Below are 16,425 nucleotides of genomic sequence, written 5' to 3'. Positions count from 1 at the left end.
GCACTGTATGCAGGACGGTTGTATATTTTGGATCAGGGTATCTAGATAGACCTAGGTGATATAAAGGTCATGATTATTTGTGTGGTGAAGGTCATGGATGGTGGGTGAAGGCCGTGGGTGATGGTGTTTTAATAGATGATGTATCTGACAGATATAGAAAGCTGTGTGTTGTTACCATAGCAACCCTGTTGGTGAGGTATTATGTAGATAAAACCTACATGTGTTCAGTCTTCTTTCCAAAGTATTACAATAGATTCTTCTGTATTAACATTTGCCATAATGATACTTTCTTAAAAATAGCTGGAATGTAAATAGAATTTGGATTTAAAATTTTGTTAATTTAGGTTTTAGATGAATTTGAATTTTATTGATTATCATGTGAATTTTTTTTAAAAAAATTGGAATTTCTATTGGTGTTGTGTACATGTGGTTTATGGGGAATCAAAGTTGTGTATCTTAAGTTTTGTTTGCTTATCTTGTTTGATAAATCAAGATTATGTTATGTCCTACTGTAGAGGTGGGAATATTTGGGTGGAGATATTTATTTGTATTTCACAAAATTAGTGGTATATTTGTACTCCATCTTATCTATATTCATCTTTATTTTATACAGTGTGTCTACTACAGATACCCACGACATAGTAATAACATCACAAAGTTAAACAATACAGTCGGCACCTGTATCTGTCAAAATCTTACACGGTGTTAAGAAGGCATAGCATGATTAGGTGTACGTGGGGCGAAAGGGATAATGTGGTCATGATGTTCTTAACAAAAAATAGGAGATGGGCCACCCAGACATGGGGATCAATGAGATGGGTTCACCAGGTTATCGGGATCTGTGAGATGGGCTGATGGGAATTGGTGAGATGGGCTGACCGGGTTATGGGGATTGGTGAGATGGGCTGACCGGGTTATGGGGATTGGTGAGATGGGCTGACCAGGTTATGGGGATCAGTGAGCTGACCAGGTTATCGGGATTGGTGAGATGGGCTGATGGGTTATGGGGATTGGTGAGCTGACAGGGTTATGGGGATTGGTGAGATGGGCTGACAGGGTTATGGGGATTGGTGAGATGGGCTGACCAGGTTATGGGGATTGGTGTGATGGGCTGACAGGGTTATGGGGATTGGTGTGATGGGCTGACAGGGTTATGGGAATTGGTGAGATGGGCTGACAGGGTTATGGGGATTGGTGAGATGGGCAGTTGGGCTATGGGGATTAGTGAGATGGGTCAACCCAGACATGGGGATCAGTTAGATGGGTCGAGCGGGCTATGGGATTAGTGAGATGGGCTGACCAGACATGGGGATGATCAGTGAGATGGGCTGACCAGACATGGGGATCAGTGAGGTGGGCTGACCAGACATGGGGATCAGTGAGAAGGGCTGACCAGACATGGTGATCAGTGAGATGGGCCGTTCAGGCTAAGGGGATCAGTGAGAAGGGCCACCCCGAACATGGGGACCAGTGAGATGGGTTGACTGGGCTATGGGTATTGGTGAGATGGGTCAACCCAGACATGGGGATCAGTGAGATGGGTCGATCAGGTTATGGGATCAGGGAGATGGGCTGACCAGACATGGGGGTCAGTGAGATGGGCTGACCAGACATGGGGATCAGTGAGGTGGGCTGACCAGACATGGGGGTCAGTGAGATGGGCTGACCAGACATGGGGGTCAGTGAGATGGGCTGACCAGACATGGGGATCGGTGAGGTGGGTCGATCGGGCTATGGGATCAGTGAGATGGGCTGACCAGACATGGGGACCAGTGAGATGGGCTGACCAGACATGGGGATGATCAGTGAGGTGGGCTGACCAGACATGGGGATGATCAGTGAGGTGGGCTGACCAGACATGGGGATCAGTGAGGTGGGCTGACCAGACATGGGGGTCAGTGAGGTGGGCTGACCAGACATGGGGATCAGTGAGGTGGGCTGACCAGACATGGGGATCAGTGAGGTGGGTCGATCGGGCTATGGGATCAGTGAGATGGGCTGACCAGACATGGGGACCAGTGAGATGGGCTGACCAGACATGGGGGTCAGTGAGATGGGCTGACCAGACATGGGGATCAGTGAGGTGGGCTGACCAGACATGGGGATCAGAGGCAGGGTCAAATGGGTAAAAGTGTTTGAAACATTGAATTGGAATTAAATTGAAATTAATTACGTGAATCATAGATAACAGGAAGATTTTCATTTGGGGATTATCCTAAAATATGAATTTAGGGTCTGACTCATTAGGGGTTTGAATGAAAGTGCAGTTTTGTGGTTTTGTGGATAGATTGAGGAAGATAATGGTATATGGCCAAAGAGGAAATCCCCCCCCCCCCCTTCTTTGATGCAGTGTGGAAGCACAGCCTTAATCAGCCAACTTGGTGTTATCATCACATGTGTAAATGTTTCTTTGTGTTAAATCCAATAATGAACCAAAGTTGCATCTGTACTAACTTCTCTTGTTCTGATGAAGCTTTTGGGAGTAAGATCTCGGTGGTAAAACCAAACTCTCGAGTAATGTTAGTAGCTGAATTTGTCAACTGAATAATTTGAATTTTATATTTTGATTATACACAAATGTAATAGTAATTTACACTATTTGATGGGTTTAAATATGGAAACAGATGCTGGGTACTTTAAAATGCACGTGGTTCTTGCCTCAAGGGCCATTTATGATTAGATTTATCTGAATTCTGAAGCATGACTTCACTGGTACAATATACATGTACAGTATATTTACAGTAGGTTTACAGCACATTTAATGTATGAAGTTTATGTACACTATAAGTGCAGTATGTTAGAGGAATACAAGAGGAGTGGATTTGAGTATAATTTGTTATATTATCTCTATTTCTCTCATTGTTTATATTATACTTCAATAATGGTATACCTCTTGAAAATGTTCATGCTAGATATCTACAAATGTTTAATTGATACAAGTATCTTCAGTAAAGTGAAATATGCTCGTAGATATCTTAATGATATCGACAAATAACTGCACAAGAAATTCCTGCAATGTTCAAACTGTATAATATACGGTATGTTACACACTTGGATTTAGGACCCTATACACTCACACACAAATTACAGTATAGACGGCTGGTGACAATCTTTGTCTAGGACTTAAAGCAAATATTCTAATTCTGATAAGGAGCTTGATGAGAAACATGTTTACTAGAAAATTGCTGTTTATCCTTACTACATTAGTTTTCTGTTACAGAATATCAACTTTGTCAAGTTTTATTTAAACTTCTTAAATTACCAGTTCAGTCAGGTGCTTATCCTAATTGTGAATTACAATGAAGTGTTGTTTTCTCACCAGGTGGAGCTGCTGGTTACAACTTGGGGTCATCACAAGGAGGCATTGGGGGCCAGGGCAGTGGCATGTACATGAACCTCAATGGAGACAACTACCAAAGCAGTGACAACTCGGTAGGAATCTAGGGACTGTGTTATACTGCACAAACATCAGTCAAATCCCGCCCCAGCTCACATACCATATCTAGACACAAGACTGTGTTATACTGCACAAACATCAGTCAAATCCCGCCCCAGCTCACATACCATGTCTAGTCACAAGACTGTGTTATACTGCACAAACATCAGTCAAATCCCACCCCAGCTCACATACCGTATCTAGACACAAGACTGTGTTATACTGCACAAACATCAGTCAAATCCCAACCCAGCTCACCTACCATATCTAGACACAAGACTGTGTTATACTGCACAAACATCAGTCAAATCCCAACCCAGCTCACCTACCATATCTAGACACAAGACTGTGTTATACTGCACAAACATCAGTCAAAGCCCAACCCAGCTCACGTACCAATGTCTTGTCACAAGACTGTGTTATACTGCACAAACATCAGTCACAGGACTGTTAAAACTGCACAAACATCAGTTAAATCTCACCCAGCTCACATACCATGTCTAGACACAAGTCTGTGTGATACTGCACAAACATCAATCTAATGTATACAGAAACAATGCTTCACAATACATTTGTGTTCGTTAGAATTATTATTAGATACAGCTTTATATATCTTGTGTTTTATACATTATTCACAGTATATACCTTGTACAATTGTATACTGCACAAACATCAGTCAAATTTCACCCCAGCTCACGTACCATGTCTAGTCACAAGACTGTGTTATACTGCACAAACATAAGTCAAATCCCAACCCAGCTCACGTACCATAGCATAGGGACTTCCTAACCATGACCTCTCATGTTCAACCAATTATCTGACCATGACACATTTACAGATGTCATGATCTGATGTTCTGATATTTATTGTTTGATCATGGTATGTCCTTGACCTTGACAAAGACTTGCAAAGTATACATGGACCAACCTTGACTGATACAAAAAATACTTCTGTTTTAACCCAGATACAAAGATTAAGATTCTAATTGATGTTCATTGCATTTCATTAGGTGAAACTCTGTTGATCTGACCTTGACCCCGACATAGATATGTAACTTTAGTGACCTGACCTTGACCCTAACATAGAAATGTAAATCTGATGACCTGATCATGAATCAGGTATTTAGGTATAACTATGATGGCCTGACCAAGACATAGATACAGGATATGATTTTGATGGCCTGACCTACATCCAGATACAGGATATGACTTTGATGGCCTGACCTACACCCAGATACAGGATATAACTTTGATGGTATGACCTAGACCCAGATAAAGGATATAACTTTGATGGTCTGACCTACACCCAGATACAGGATATGACTTTGATGGCCTGACCTACACCCAGATACAGGATATAACTTTGATGGTATGACCTAGACCCAGATACAGGATATAACTTTGATGGTCTGACCTACACCCAGATACAGGATATGACTTTGATGGTCTGACCTACACCCAGATACAGGATATGACTTTGATGGCATGACCTACACCCAGATACAGGACATAACTTTGATGGCCTGACCTACACCCAGATACAGGATATGACTTTGATGACCTGACCTTCACCCAGATACAGGATATGACTTTGATGGCCTGACCTACATCCAGATACAGGATATAACTTTGATGGCCTGACCTACACCCAGATACAGGATATGACTTTGATGGCCTGACCTTCACCCAGATACAGGATATAACTTTGATGGCCTGACCTACACCCAGATACAGGATATAACTTTGATGGCCTGACCTACATCCAGATACAGGATATGACTTTGATGGCCTGACCTACACCCAGATACAGGATATAACTTTGATGGCCTGACCTACACCCAGATACAGGATATGACTTTGATGGCCTGACCTACACCCAGATACAGGATATGACTTTGATGGCCTGACCTACACCCAGATACAGGATATGACTTTGATGGCCTGACCTACACCCAGATACAGGATATGACTTTGATGGCATGACCTACACCCAGATACAGGATATGACTTTGATGGCCTGACCTACACCCAGATACAGGATATAACTTTGATGGCCTGACCTACACCCAGATACAGGATATAACTTTGATGGCCTGACCTACACCCAGATACAGGATATGACTTTGATGGCCTGACCTACACCCAGATACAGGATATGACTTTGATGGCATGACCTACACCCAGATACAGGATATGACTTTGATGCCATGACATTGACCCATGATATATATCTGATGACCCGACCTTGACTTTGACATTGAAGTATGAATCTAATTGCCTGACCTTGACATAAGTATTCTAAATCTTTGATATTGACACCAATCTCATAGCTCCAGAATATTTGTTCTATTAATAGGCACACCCATCCTATCACAAATAGCATCCTCTATTGACCCAACATTGATTTAACAGCTATAGTAGTTTGGCCCCATCTTCTTACCTTGAACCAGGGTGATAAAAGTTGAGGTCAAATCAGTGAAACTGATTGCCTAGAATGTCGGTGTTGTGATTTGACTTTTGTGGCCATGAATACTGTTGTAAAGTTAGCATGCTAAATGTTCAACTGTGTTAGCATGTCAGCATGAATCTAATGTATACAGAAACAATGCTTCACTATACATTTGTGTTCGTTAGAATTATTATTAGATACAGCTTTATATATCTTGTGTTTTATACATTATTCACAGTATATACCTTGTACAATTGTATTCAAACCAAAGTTAACACTGTTATTACAAAGCATTTTGTGGTTAGATCATATTCAGATATTAAACTTACTTTAGATACATTGTCAGTTGTCAGTTTGTCAGATCTAATGAGGGATGTTTGTACAGAAAAAAAAAATATAGTGTCAATTGTCAATTTGTCAGACTTAATGAGGGATGTTTGTACAGAACTAAATATAGTGTCAGTTTGTCAGACCTAATGAGGGATGTTTGTACAGGACAAAATATAGTGTCGGTTTGTCAGTTTGTCAGACCTAATGAGGGATGTTTGTACAGGAACAAAATATAGTGTCGGTTTGTCAGTTTGTCAGACCTAATGAGGGATGTTTGTACAGGAACAAAATATAGTGTCGGTTTGTCAGTTTGTCAGACCTAATGAGGGATGTTTGTACAGAACTAAATATAGTGTCAGTTTGTCAGACCTAATGAGGGACGTTTGCACAGGACAAAATATAGTGTCGGTTTGTCAGTTTGTCAGACCTAATGAGGGATGTTTGTACAGGAACAAAATATAGTGTCGGTTTGTCAGTTTGTCAGACCTAATGAGGGATGTTTGTACAGAACTAAATATAGTGTCAGTTGTCAGTTTGTCAGACTAAATGAGGGACGTTTGTACAGAACTAAATATAGTGTCAGTTTGTCAGACCTAATGAGGGACGTCTGCACAGGACAAAATATAGTGTCGGTTTGTCAGTTTGTCAGACCTAATGAGGGATGTTTGTACAGGAACAAAATATAGTGTCAGTTGTCAGTTTGTCAGACCTAATGAGGGATGTTTGTACACATCTAAATATAGTGTCAGTTTGTCAGACCTAATGAGGGACATTTGCACAGGACAAAATATAGTGTTGGTTTGTCAGTTTGTCAGACCTAATGAGGGATGTTTGTACAGGAACAAAATATAGTGTCAGTTGTCAGTTTGTCAGACTTAATGAGGGACGTTTGTACAGAACTAAATATAGTGTCGGTTTGTCAGTTTGTCAGACCTAATGAGGGATGTTTGTACAGAACTAAATATAGCATTACAGCATGATTTTAATCCTTTTTACATTTTCGTTTGCATGCAATTTAGGTGAATAGTTGTATCTCCATCAAATTAAATTAATGAAAAATAAAACCAAAAAGTTTGATACATTAACTAGAATTAAATGTCTCTTGAAACAAGGTTGAATAGAGTGAAAACTTCAAATAAGTGTTTAAAGTGAAAAAAAAAAAAAAAAATATCAATGTAGTGGTCATACTGGTTACCTGAAGATAAATATTAAGTTGGTATTAAGCCATAAATATAATCTAAGGAAATATGGTGTTGATTATCAGAAATCATTGCATTCCACATTTACAGAACTATAGGGAAAATCAATGATCTTCGTTGTCATTTAACTACAATTTGAGGTCATGTGAAGGTCAAATGGATACATGTTTAGTTCCTCATAGATTAATAAGACTGTTCAAAGCCTGTGGAATTTTACACTGATAAACAAATCGTTATATCACCTGACTACAAGGGCCATTGATTGGTTAATATAAGCAAAAAAACACAGAAAACACATTCTGATATTTTTTTCACATTCTAACAACCACAAAGTAAGTGTTAGAAATATTAACAACATATCTACAAATACAGCCAGCCTTATAATGGTAAAGGGGATAGCACTGTAAAAGGAGATCGTCGTGGTGACACATAAACCGGGACCACATGACATTTGTCAATTTCAGTACTGCAGTTCTGCAAACCACACTGTCATCAAGTTAGTTTATGATCCAATAATCTGACCTGACGTTGGTTATATAAAATAGGTGTGTTAACCACTTGTTGTGTGATGAAAAATGATGCTACCTTGTATAATATCAGACCACTACTGTATCCGGGTTTTCATGTACCAGTACAAACTGTGACAAGGTAAGATCAAGTGGAGACAACTCTGTTAATGTTAGCTGGCACGGTTAAGTTTGCATGTGTGTGATGTCTGTGCCTGATCTGTCCCCAGGTGAACGCATTGCGGCACGTGATCGCCCAGACAGGGGGGTACAGTAGTGACAACCTACACAGCTCCACCTCTTCATCCATGTACGACCAGCACATGTCCTCACAGGTACTACACTCCCCTCGCAGCTGATTGGCCACCCATAGCTCACCTGGTCAGTCGCCTCCATGCTGATTGGTCAAAGACTTTTCTTGGCATTCAATATTAATTTCTAGCTGCCATGTCAAAATATTAATGGAAAGAATGACAGGAATGAAATTTTGTACAAAACAGTGAAAGCATATAATATGTATATCTCACATGTTATCATTACGAAGTCCAAACACCCCCACTGTGTCACTATCCTATAATTATTTGGATCCATTCATCGTGAGATATCTATTTTTTGGCTATTCGTTTTGATAAAAGAATCAATTCTGAAAAAAAATGTCAAGGTCTGAAATGCATTGTTGTTTTTAAAGGCTAAATAGAAATTGTCGAAAACATTCCACATTGTGTGTAGATTGTTGGTTAAGGAATGCCATTACTGCAACGTGAAAACATTGAAGTGAAGTTGGATAGATTTTGCTATTATTTTGTTATTTTTGTTGATACAACTTGTTATGGATGTTTTGTTTTATGAAGAATCTATATTTAAACTGTATAAATATTGTACTATGTACAAACTGTAGCAGTGTATTGTTATAACCTTTGTTGTTTTCATGACCTTAAAAGGTCACTAAGGTAGATACAGAGTGCTGTACTGATGAAAATCACTGTAAATGTCAGAATATGTTTAGCCCTATAAATGAGAGATTTTGTTTCTCCGGTGAATAAAAATGTTCATTAAAATGATCAAAGTGTTAAATGAAATATCAACACCCTGTTGATTGTCAGGTACCTGTTGGTGTCCTTGTTTTAACCAGCACTTTATTTCAAACACAATGAAATGCCAACATGGCCATTTTAAGTAATGTTATTTTTAATGATTTATGTTTTCTTTTGTACTATTAAATATGCAGACACCCAACTTACACTAGAATCTCAAGTTTTTAATTTGTCCTTACAATTAAAAGTTGTCCAGTACAAACACATCCTATAATGGTTTAATTAGAATTTTACTGCAGGATGTTAAGTTTTGTGTACTTGTATATTTATGAGGACGGTAGGGAATGCTGCATGTATTACCATAGTTAAGAGGAGCATGGTGTCATGCATGGCTTGGTGCGAGAACAATGAATCATTGTATTGTTGTATTGCTGTGTTGGTAAGGCCACACATGGGACTAGTACCTAACATCTCTATAACCATCCTTTACTGATATGACAGAACAAAATCTTAATAATAACAATATATTGAACCGTTCTATCAGTAGTTATGTAGCGTTACCCCCAGCACCTTTCCATGGCCTGTACTAGAATGTTTTAGTGCTGTATAATTAAGTCCGGCTTTTGGTATAATATGATGTGCACAAATTAAACGAACTTTTTATGTTACCTTTCATGTAACCATATTATATCTGATAATATTAGTGCTGTCAATATAATTTAAAAAAATCTTTGTGATCTGTCCTGTTTGTACCCCAGAAGTTGTTCAGGGGGACAACTCTGGGTTACCTCCCTTCAGTCCCCAGACTGCCCAGGTCTCCTATCAACCTTACCTTACAGAGACAGTATAAACCCTGGCTAGTATACCTCTCATGGTGATCAGTTTTATTTGGCCTCAATAATACAGATGTCATGGAACAGATTCTCATGACATCATTTAATGGGCTAGATATATATGACAAAAATTACAACCATTTTAAAACAAGGAAAATAGTACTCAGCAAGTCTGTCAAGATTTTGACAAAATGAGTTTTTATCACATAATGGTCATATCACTTAGTGATATTTTTGTATATATCACCCTGGGGCGTTTTTCTTTGGCTGCTTCAGTCAGAAATTGATTATAATGATTAAGGCCTACACATTTTGGCTTAAAAACTTGTAAAAATGAAGTTTTTTTTTGAGTTTTGTGATCTTAAATATTTTCATTTAAAATGATATTTAATGAAACTCATCTCAAATTTTAAACTTTTACTCACCAAGACTTGCAAATAGAAACTTCAAAGACTGGTTTCATAAACTCTGCTATTGAATGAAAACTCCTTTAAGAGGCTGTATATGAATAGATACTCCGGTAAGATCACATTTTCATGGTATTTTTAGTGACAAACAGTAAATTTTCTCTTATATTTGGGAATTTTCTAAAACAGAAATCTTAACTTAATATTTACTGAACATTTACAAATTTTCAAGTTGACTTTTAATTAAGGTCAAAGGTCATTACTGTTGGGTGATTATCAAGATTGACATTCCCGTCCACAGCTACAGTAACTCAGCATTACCGCCAGGAGATGACTGCCCCATCGTCAGGGTGACCAGCCAACCACGACAGCCAATCGTCTCTGTTTCATCACACATATGATGGAATCTTTGTTAGTTGGGACATTTTGGTTCCACATAAAAAATTGTTTTTAATGCAGCAAGCTTATCAGTATTTATATGTATGTGCTGCCACATGTTGTGGGTCGGAGAAATCTGTCTCCTTGACTGTCCAGAATAACAGCTTCCACCATTGATGAGTGTATTGTTAGGGTCCTACATAACGAGAGTGAGGAGCCCCCTAGGTGTCACTCTGTCTGATGGGTCCTACATTACGAGAGTGAGGCGTCCCCTAGGTGTCACCCTGTCTGATGGGTCCTACATTACGAGAGTGAGGCGCCCCCTAGGTGTCACCCTGTCTGATCGGTCCTACATTACGAGAGTGAGGAGTCCCCTAGGTGTCACCCTGTCTGATGGGTCCTACATTACGAGAGCGAGGCGCCCCCTAGGTGTCACCCTGTCTGATGGGTCCTACATTATGAGAGCGAGGCGCCCCCTAGGTGTCACCCTGTCTGATGGGTCCTACATTAGGAGAGTGAGGCGCCCCTTAGGTGTCACCCTGTCTGATTCTCTCATTACATTACCGGTGTTCAGTTCCTAACAAATTCTATTCTGAATGTGAGGGTTATATCCCCTTTACCAGCCAGGCCTCCCTATGGCTTCTGCTTAGTGATTATAAGAGGACATTTTAAATTCTAGTTTTACACTGGTCATATCCTTCACTATGAGAGATGCCTGCTTGATCTTATATAGAATGAATTACATTTTCTATAAACATCATCCTAGAAACAGAATTTTCTGATGTATTTCTGTCGACTCATGATCGTTCCTGTTATCCGAGTTGATTCTGTACATTATAGCAGGTTGAGTGTTGGCTCAGGAATATTTGACATTTTCCCTCAGTGTTTATGTTTTAGAGTAGCAGTTACATGGTTTAAACTGTTGTTAACTATGGCAGGCTAGGGAAAAAAAGAGGCATTTATTAATATTGATAACTAATTTATTGATATTGATAAATAACTTTAATTCATTAAAAGAACTATAACAGTAGATTTTATACAGTGATTTCTTCTTATAAATAGTGAAATGGGTTTAAGAAATAGCAATACATGAGCCTACTCCATCAAAAACGTACTATAGATATAGCTGTTTATAAGTTTTAAAACAGTGTTTACCTCTGTTGATGTTTTGAATGAATACTAAACAGAGAAAGCCTAATGCAGTCACGTGGGCGTGAATGCCGATTGAGTCGGCACAGCATTCTGCTTGTAATCGGTATCATTATGCATGGTTGTAGGACCTAATTGTAATGTTACAAAATACGGTTGCAGACACTTGAATTTTTGTACATTTGTAATTAAGGAAAAGTCTTAGTTTAATGATTTTTTTTTTTTAAATTACATACTTCACTTGATAATATCTTTCAACTGTTACTTTTACAGTTGCAGTTGCTGTAACATTAATAAATCCATTTTTTATGATATAAATGAATGAGTATTAATAAATGATTTTGTAATATCAATAAAGGCCCTTTTTCACAACAGCTTGCCATAGTTTACATATTGATATTTGTTCATTTTCAGAAATTGATAGGTATGCCAATAAAACAAAGGGAAAAAAATGTATTAGATAAGTATCCTTGTAAACTACAGGATACTGTTTAAAGGGAAGCAACTCTGTTTATAATAAACTTAAAAGGAAAATGAAATCTTACATGAGTCAAAACATTTTGTTATCCTGATGTTTGAAGAATGATAACCCCTATGACCTCCCCAACATACACCTACTCAGCTAAGATGTGTAGTCTAGAGTCTCATTACACTACTCAGCTAAGATGTGTAGTCTAGAGAGTCTCATTACACTACTCAGCTAAGATGTGTAGTCTAGAGTCTCATTACACTACTCAGCTAAGATGTGTAGTCTAGAGTCTCATTACACTACTCAGCTAAGATGTGTAGTCTAGAGAGTCTCATTACACTACTCAGCTAAGATGTGTAGTCTAGAGAGTCTCATTACACTACTCAGCTAAGATGTGTAGTCTAGAGAGTCTCATTACACTACTCAGCTAAGATGTGTTGTCTAGAGTCTCATTACACTACTCAGCTAAGATGTGTAGTCTAGAGTCTCATTACACTACTCAGCTAAGATGTGTAGTCTAGAGAGTCTCATTACACTACTCAGCTAAGATGTGTTGTCTAGAGTCTCATTACACTACTCAGCTAAGATGTGTAGTCTAGAGTCTCATTACACTACTCAGCTAAGATGTGTAGTCTAGAGTCTCATTACACTACTCAGCTAAGATGTGTAGTCTAGAGAGTCTCATTACACTACTCAGCTAAGATGTGTTGTCTAGAGTCTCATTACACTACTCAGCTAAGATGTGTAGTCTAGAGTCTCATTACACTACTCCGCTAAGATGTGTAGTCTAGAGAGTCTCATTACACTACTCAGCTAAGATGTGTAGTCTAGAGTCTCATTACATTACTCAGCTAAGATGTGTAGTCTAGAGTCTCATTACACTACTCAGCTAAGATGTGTAGTCTAGAGTCTCATTACACTACTCAGCTAAGATGTGAAGTCTAGAGAGTCTCATTACACTACTCAGCTAAGATGTGTTGTCTAGAGTCTCATTACACTACTCAGCTAAGATGTGTAGTCTAGAGTCTCATTACACTACTCAGCTAAGATGTGTAGTCTAGAGTCTCATTACACTACTCAGCTAAGATGTGTAGTCTAGAGTCTCATTACACTACTCAGCTAAGATGTGTAGTCTAGAGTCTCATTACACTACTCAGCTAAGATGTGTAGTTTAGAGTCTCATTACATTACTCAGCTAAGATGTGTAGTCTAGAGTCTCATTACATTACTCAGCTAAGATGTGTAGTCTAGAGTCTCATTACACTACTCAGCTAAGATGTGTTGTCTAGAGTCTCATTACATTACTCAGCTAAGATGTGTAGTCTAGAGAGTCTCATTACACTACTCAGCTAAGATGTGTAGTTTAGAGTCTCATTACACTACTCAGCTAAGATGTGTTGTCTAGAGAGTCTCATTACACTACTCAGCTAAGATGTGTAGTTTAGAGTCTCATTACACTACTCAGCTAAGATGTGTTGTCTAGAGTCTCACTACAGTACTCAGCTAAGATGTGTAGTCTAGAGTCTCATTACACTACTCAGCTAAGATGTGTAGTCTAGAGAGTCTCATTACACTACTCAGCTAAGATGTGTAGTCTAGAGTCTCATTACACTACTCAGCTAAGATGTGTAGTCTCTAGAGAGTCTCATTACACTACTCAGCTAAGATGTGTTGTCTAGAGAGTCTCATTACACTACTCAGCTAAGATGTGTAGTCTAGAGTCTCATTACACTACTCAGCTAAGATGTGTAGTCTAGAGTCTCATTACACTACTCAGTTAAGAGGTGTAGTCTAGAGAAAGTCTCATTACACTACTCAGCTAAGATGTGTAGTCTAGAGAGTCTCATTACACTACTCAGCTAAGACGTGTAGTCTAGAGTCTCATTACACTACTCAGTTAAGATGTCTAGAGAGAGTCTCATTACACTACTCAGCTAAGACGTGTAGTCTAGAGAGTCTCATTACACTACTCAGCTAAGATGTGTAGTCTAGAGTCTCATTACACTACTCAGCTAAGATGTGTAGTCTAGAGAGTCTCATTACACTACTCAGCTAAGACGTGTAGTCTAGAGAGTCTCATTACACTACTCAGCTAAGATGTCTAGAGAGTCTCATTACACTACTCAGTTAAGATGTGTAGTCTAGAGTCTCATTACACTACTCAGCTAAGATGTGTAGTCTAGAGAGTCTCATTACACTACTCAGCTAAGATGTGTTGTCTAGAGTCTCATTACACTACTCAGCTAAGATGTGTAGTCTAGAGAGTCTCATTACACTACTCAGCTAAGATGTGTAGTCTAGAGAGTATCATTACACTACTCAGCTAAGATGTGTAGTCTCTAGAGAGTCTCATTACACTACTCAGCTAAGATGTGTTGTCTAGAGTCTCATTACACTACTCAGCTAAGATGTGTTGTCTAGAGTCTCATTACACTACTCAGCTAAGATGTGTAGTCTAGAGTCTCATTACACTACTCAGCTAAGATGTGTAGTCTCTAGAGAGTCTCATTACACTACTCAGCTAAGATGTGTAGTCTCTAGAGAGTCTCATTACACTACTCAGCTAAGATGTGTAGTCTAGGGTCTCATTACACTACTCAGCTAAGATGTGGTGTCTAGAGAGTATCATTACACTACTCAGCTAAGATGTGGTGTCTAGAGAGTCTCATTACACTACTCAGCTAAGATGTGTAGTCTAGAGAGAGTCTCATTACACTACTCAGCTAAGATGTGTAGTCTAGGGTCTCATTACACTACTCAGCTAAGATGTGTAGTCTAGAGTCTCATTACACTACTCAGCTAAGATGTGTAGTCTAGAGTCTCATTACACTACTCAGCTAAGATGTGTAGTCTAGAGTCTCATTACACTACTCAGCTAAGATGTGTTGTCTAGAGAGTCTCATTACACTACTCAGCTAAGATGTGTAGTCTAGAGAGTCTCATTACACTACTCAGCTAAGATGTGTTGTCTAGAGTCTCATTACACTACTCAGCTAAGATGTGTAGTCTAGAGTCTCATTACACTACTCAGTTAAGATGTGTAGCCTAGAGTCTCATTACACTACTCAGCTAAGATGTGTAGTCTAGAGTCTCATTACACTACTCAGCTAAGATGTGTAGTCTAGAGAGAGTCTCATTACACTACTCAGCTAAGATGTGTAGTCTAGAGTCTCATTACACTACTCAGCTAAGATGTGTTGTCTAGAGTCTCATTACACTACTCAGCTAAGATGTGTAGTCTAGAGTCTCATTACACTACTCAGTTAAGATGTGTAGTCTAGAGAGTCTCATTACACTACTCAGCTAAGATGTGTAGTCTAGAGTCTCATTACACTACTCAGCTAAGATGTGTAGTCTAGAGTCTCATTACACTACTCAGCTAAGATGTGTAGTCTAGAGTCTCATTACACTACTCAGCTAAGATGTGTTGTCTAGAGAGTCTCATTACACTACTCAGGTAAGATGTGAAGTCTAGAGAGTCTCATTACACTACTCAGCTAAGATGTGTTAGTCTAGAGTCTCATTACACTACTCAGCTAAGATGTGTAGTCTAGAGAGTCTCATTACACTACTCAGCTAAGATGTGTAGTCTCTAGAGTCTCATTACACTACTCAGCTAAGATGTGTAGTCTAGAGTCTCATTACACTACTCAGCTAAGATGTGTAGTCTAGAGTCTCATTACACTACTCAGCTAAGATGTCTAGAGAGAGTCTCGTTGCTGATTCTGAATACCACATATATCTATATAGGGTAGCAGGGTTATTCTACATCTGTCAGAAATAGTTGGATATATTTTATTATTTTGTGAATTCTATAAACATCAGCCATGTACAGTAGTATATTCAATTATTAAACCGTACCTTTATTCAAATAACTGTTTATATATATAATGTCCATGAAAACTGATATAATCACAGTTTTGACATTATAGAAATTGTTCAAACAGAAATTTATTTAAATCTGAAGTTAAAGTTTTAAACTCTTTGTTTTATTTTGTTAATGTGCTAACTTGGTTGTGTAGATTGATGGGTTGTTACGACAAAGTGCCATACATTTGTTCAGTTTTGTTTTTTATTATTATTACTATTATTTTGTTGAAAATTTGAATAGAATTGACAATTTCCTCCTTTTTTAAAGTTTTTGATTAGTCAATAGTTTCTATATCTTTATGAATGTATCATTATCTGTGTAGACTAGTCTGTCTGCCTCAAGTACCCAGCAGTAGTCTAAATCTG

At 38.6% G+C, this 16,425-nt stretch overlaps 1 protein-coding gene across 11 annotated transcripts in view; it reads left to right on the top strand.

The window, feature by feature from the left end:
- Window positions 1–16,425, top strand: part of LOC117318883 (pre-B-cell leukemia transcription factor 1-like) — a 78,582-nt gene that overhangs the window by 51,231 nt on the left and 10,926 nt on the right. For 9 of the 11 annotated variants that reach the window (XR_004530479.1, XR_004530480.1, XR_004530477.1 and 6 more), the window contains 2 exons: window positions 3,323–3,432; window positions 8,150–8,254. Coding sequence is in view for 6 of the 11 variants with exons in the window: in XM_033873849.1 (XP_033729740.1) it covers window positions 3,323–3,432; window positions 8,150–8,254 (215 nt within the window). In the remaining 5 variants the exon portion in view is untranslated. Of the gene's footprint in view, window positions 1–3,322; window positions 3,433–8,149; window positions 8,255–10,494; window positions 11,516–16,425 lie in introns of those variants that run through there. The other 2 variants (XM_033873857.1, XM_033873854.1) reach the window with 2 other exon arrangements.

This window comes from Pecten maximus, chromosome 2 (assembly GCF_902652985.1).
Source record: "Pecten maximus chromosome 2, xPecMax1.1, whole genome shotgun sequence".
Taxonomy (NCBI): domain Eukaryota; kingdom Metazoa; phylum Mollusca; class Bivalvia; order Pectinida; family Pectinidae; genus Pecten; species Pecten maximus.
Note: the sequence above shows the minus strand (reverse complement) of the source record. Positions and strands in the feature narration are given on the sequence as shown.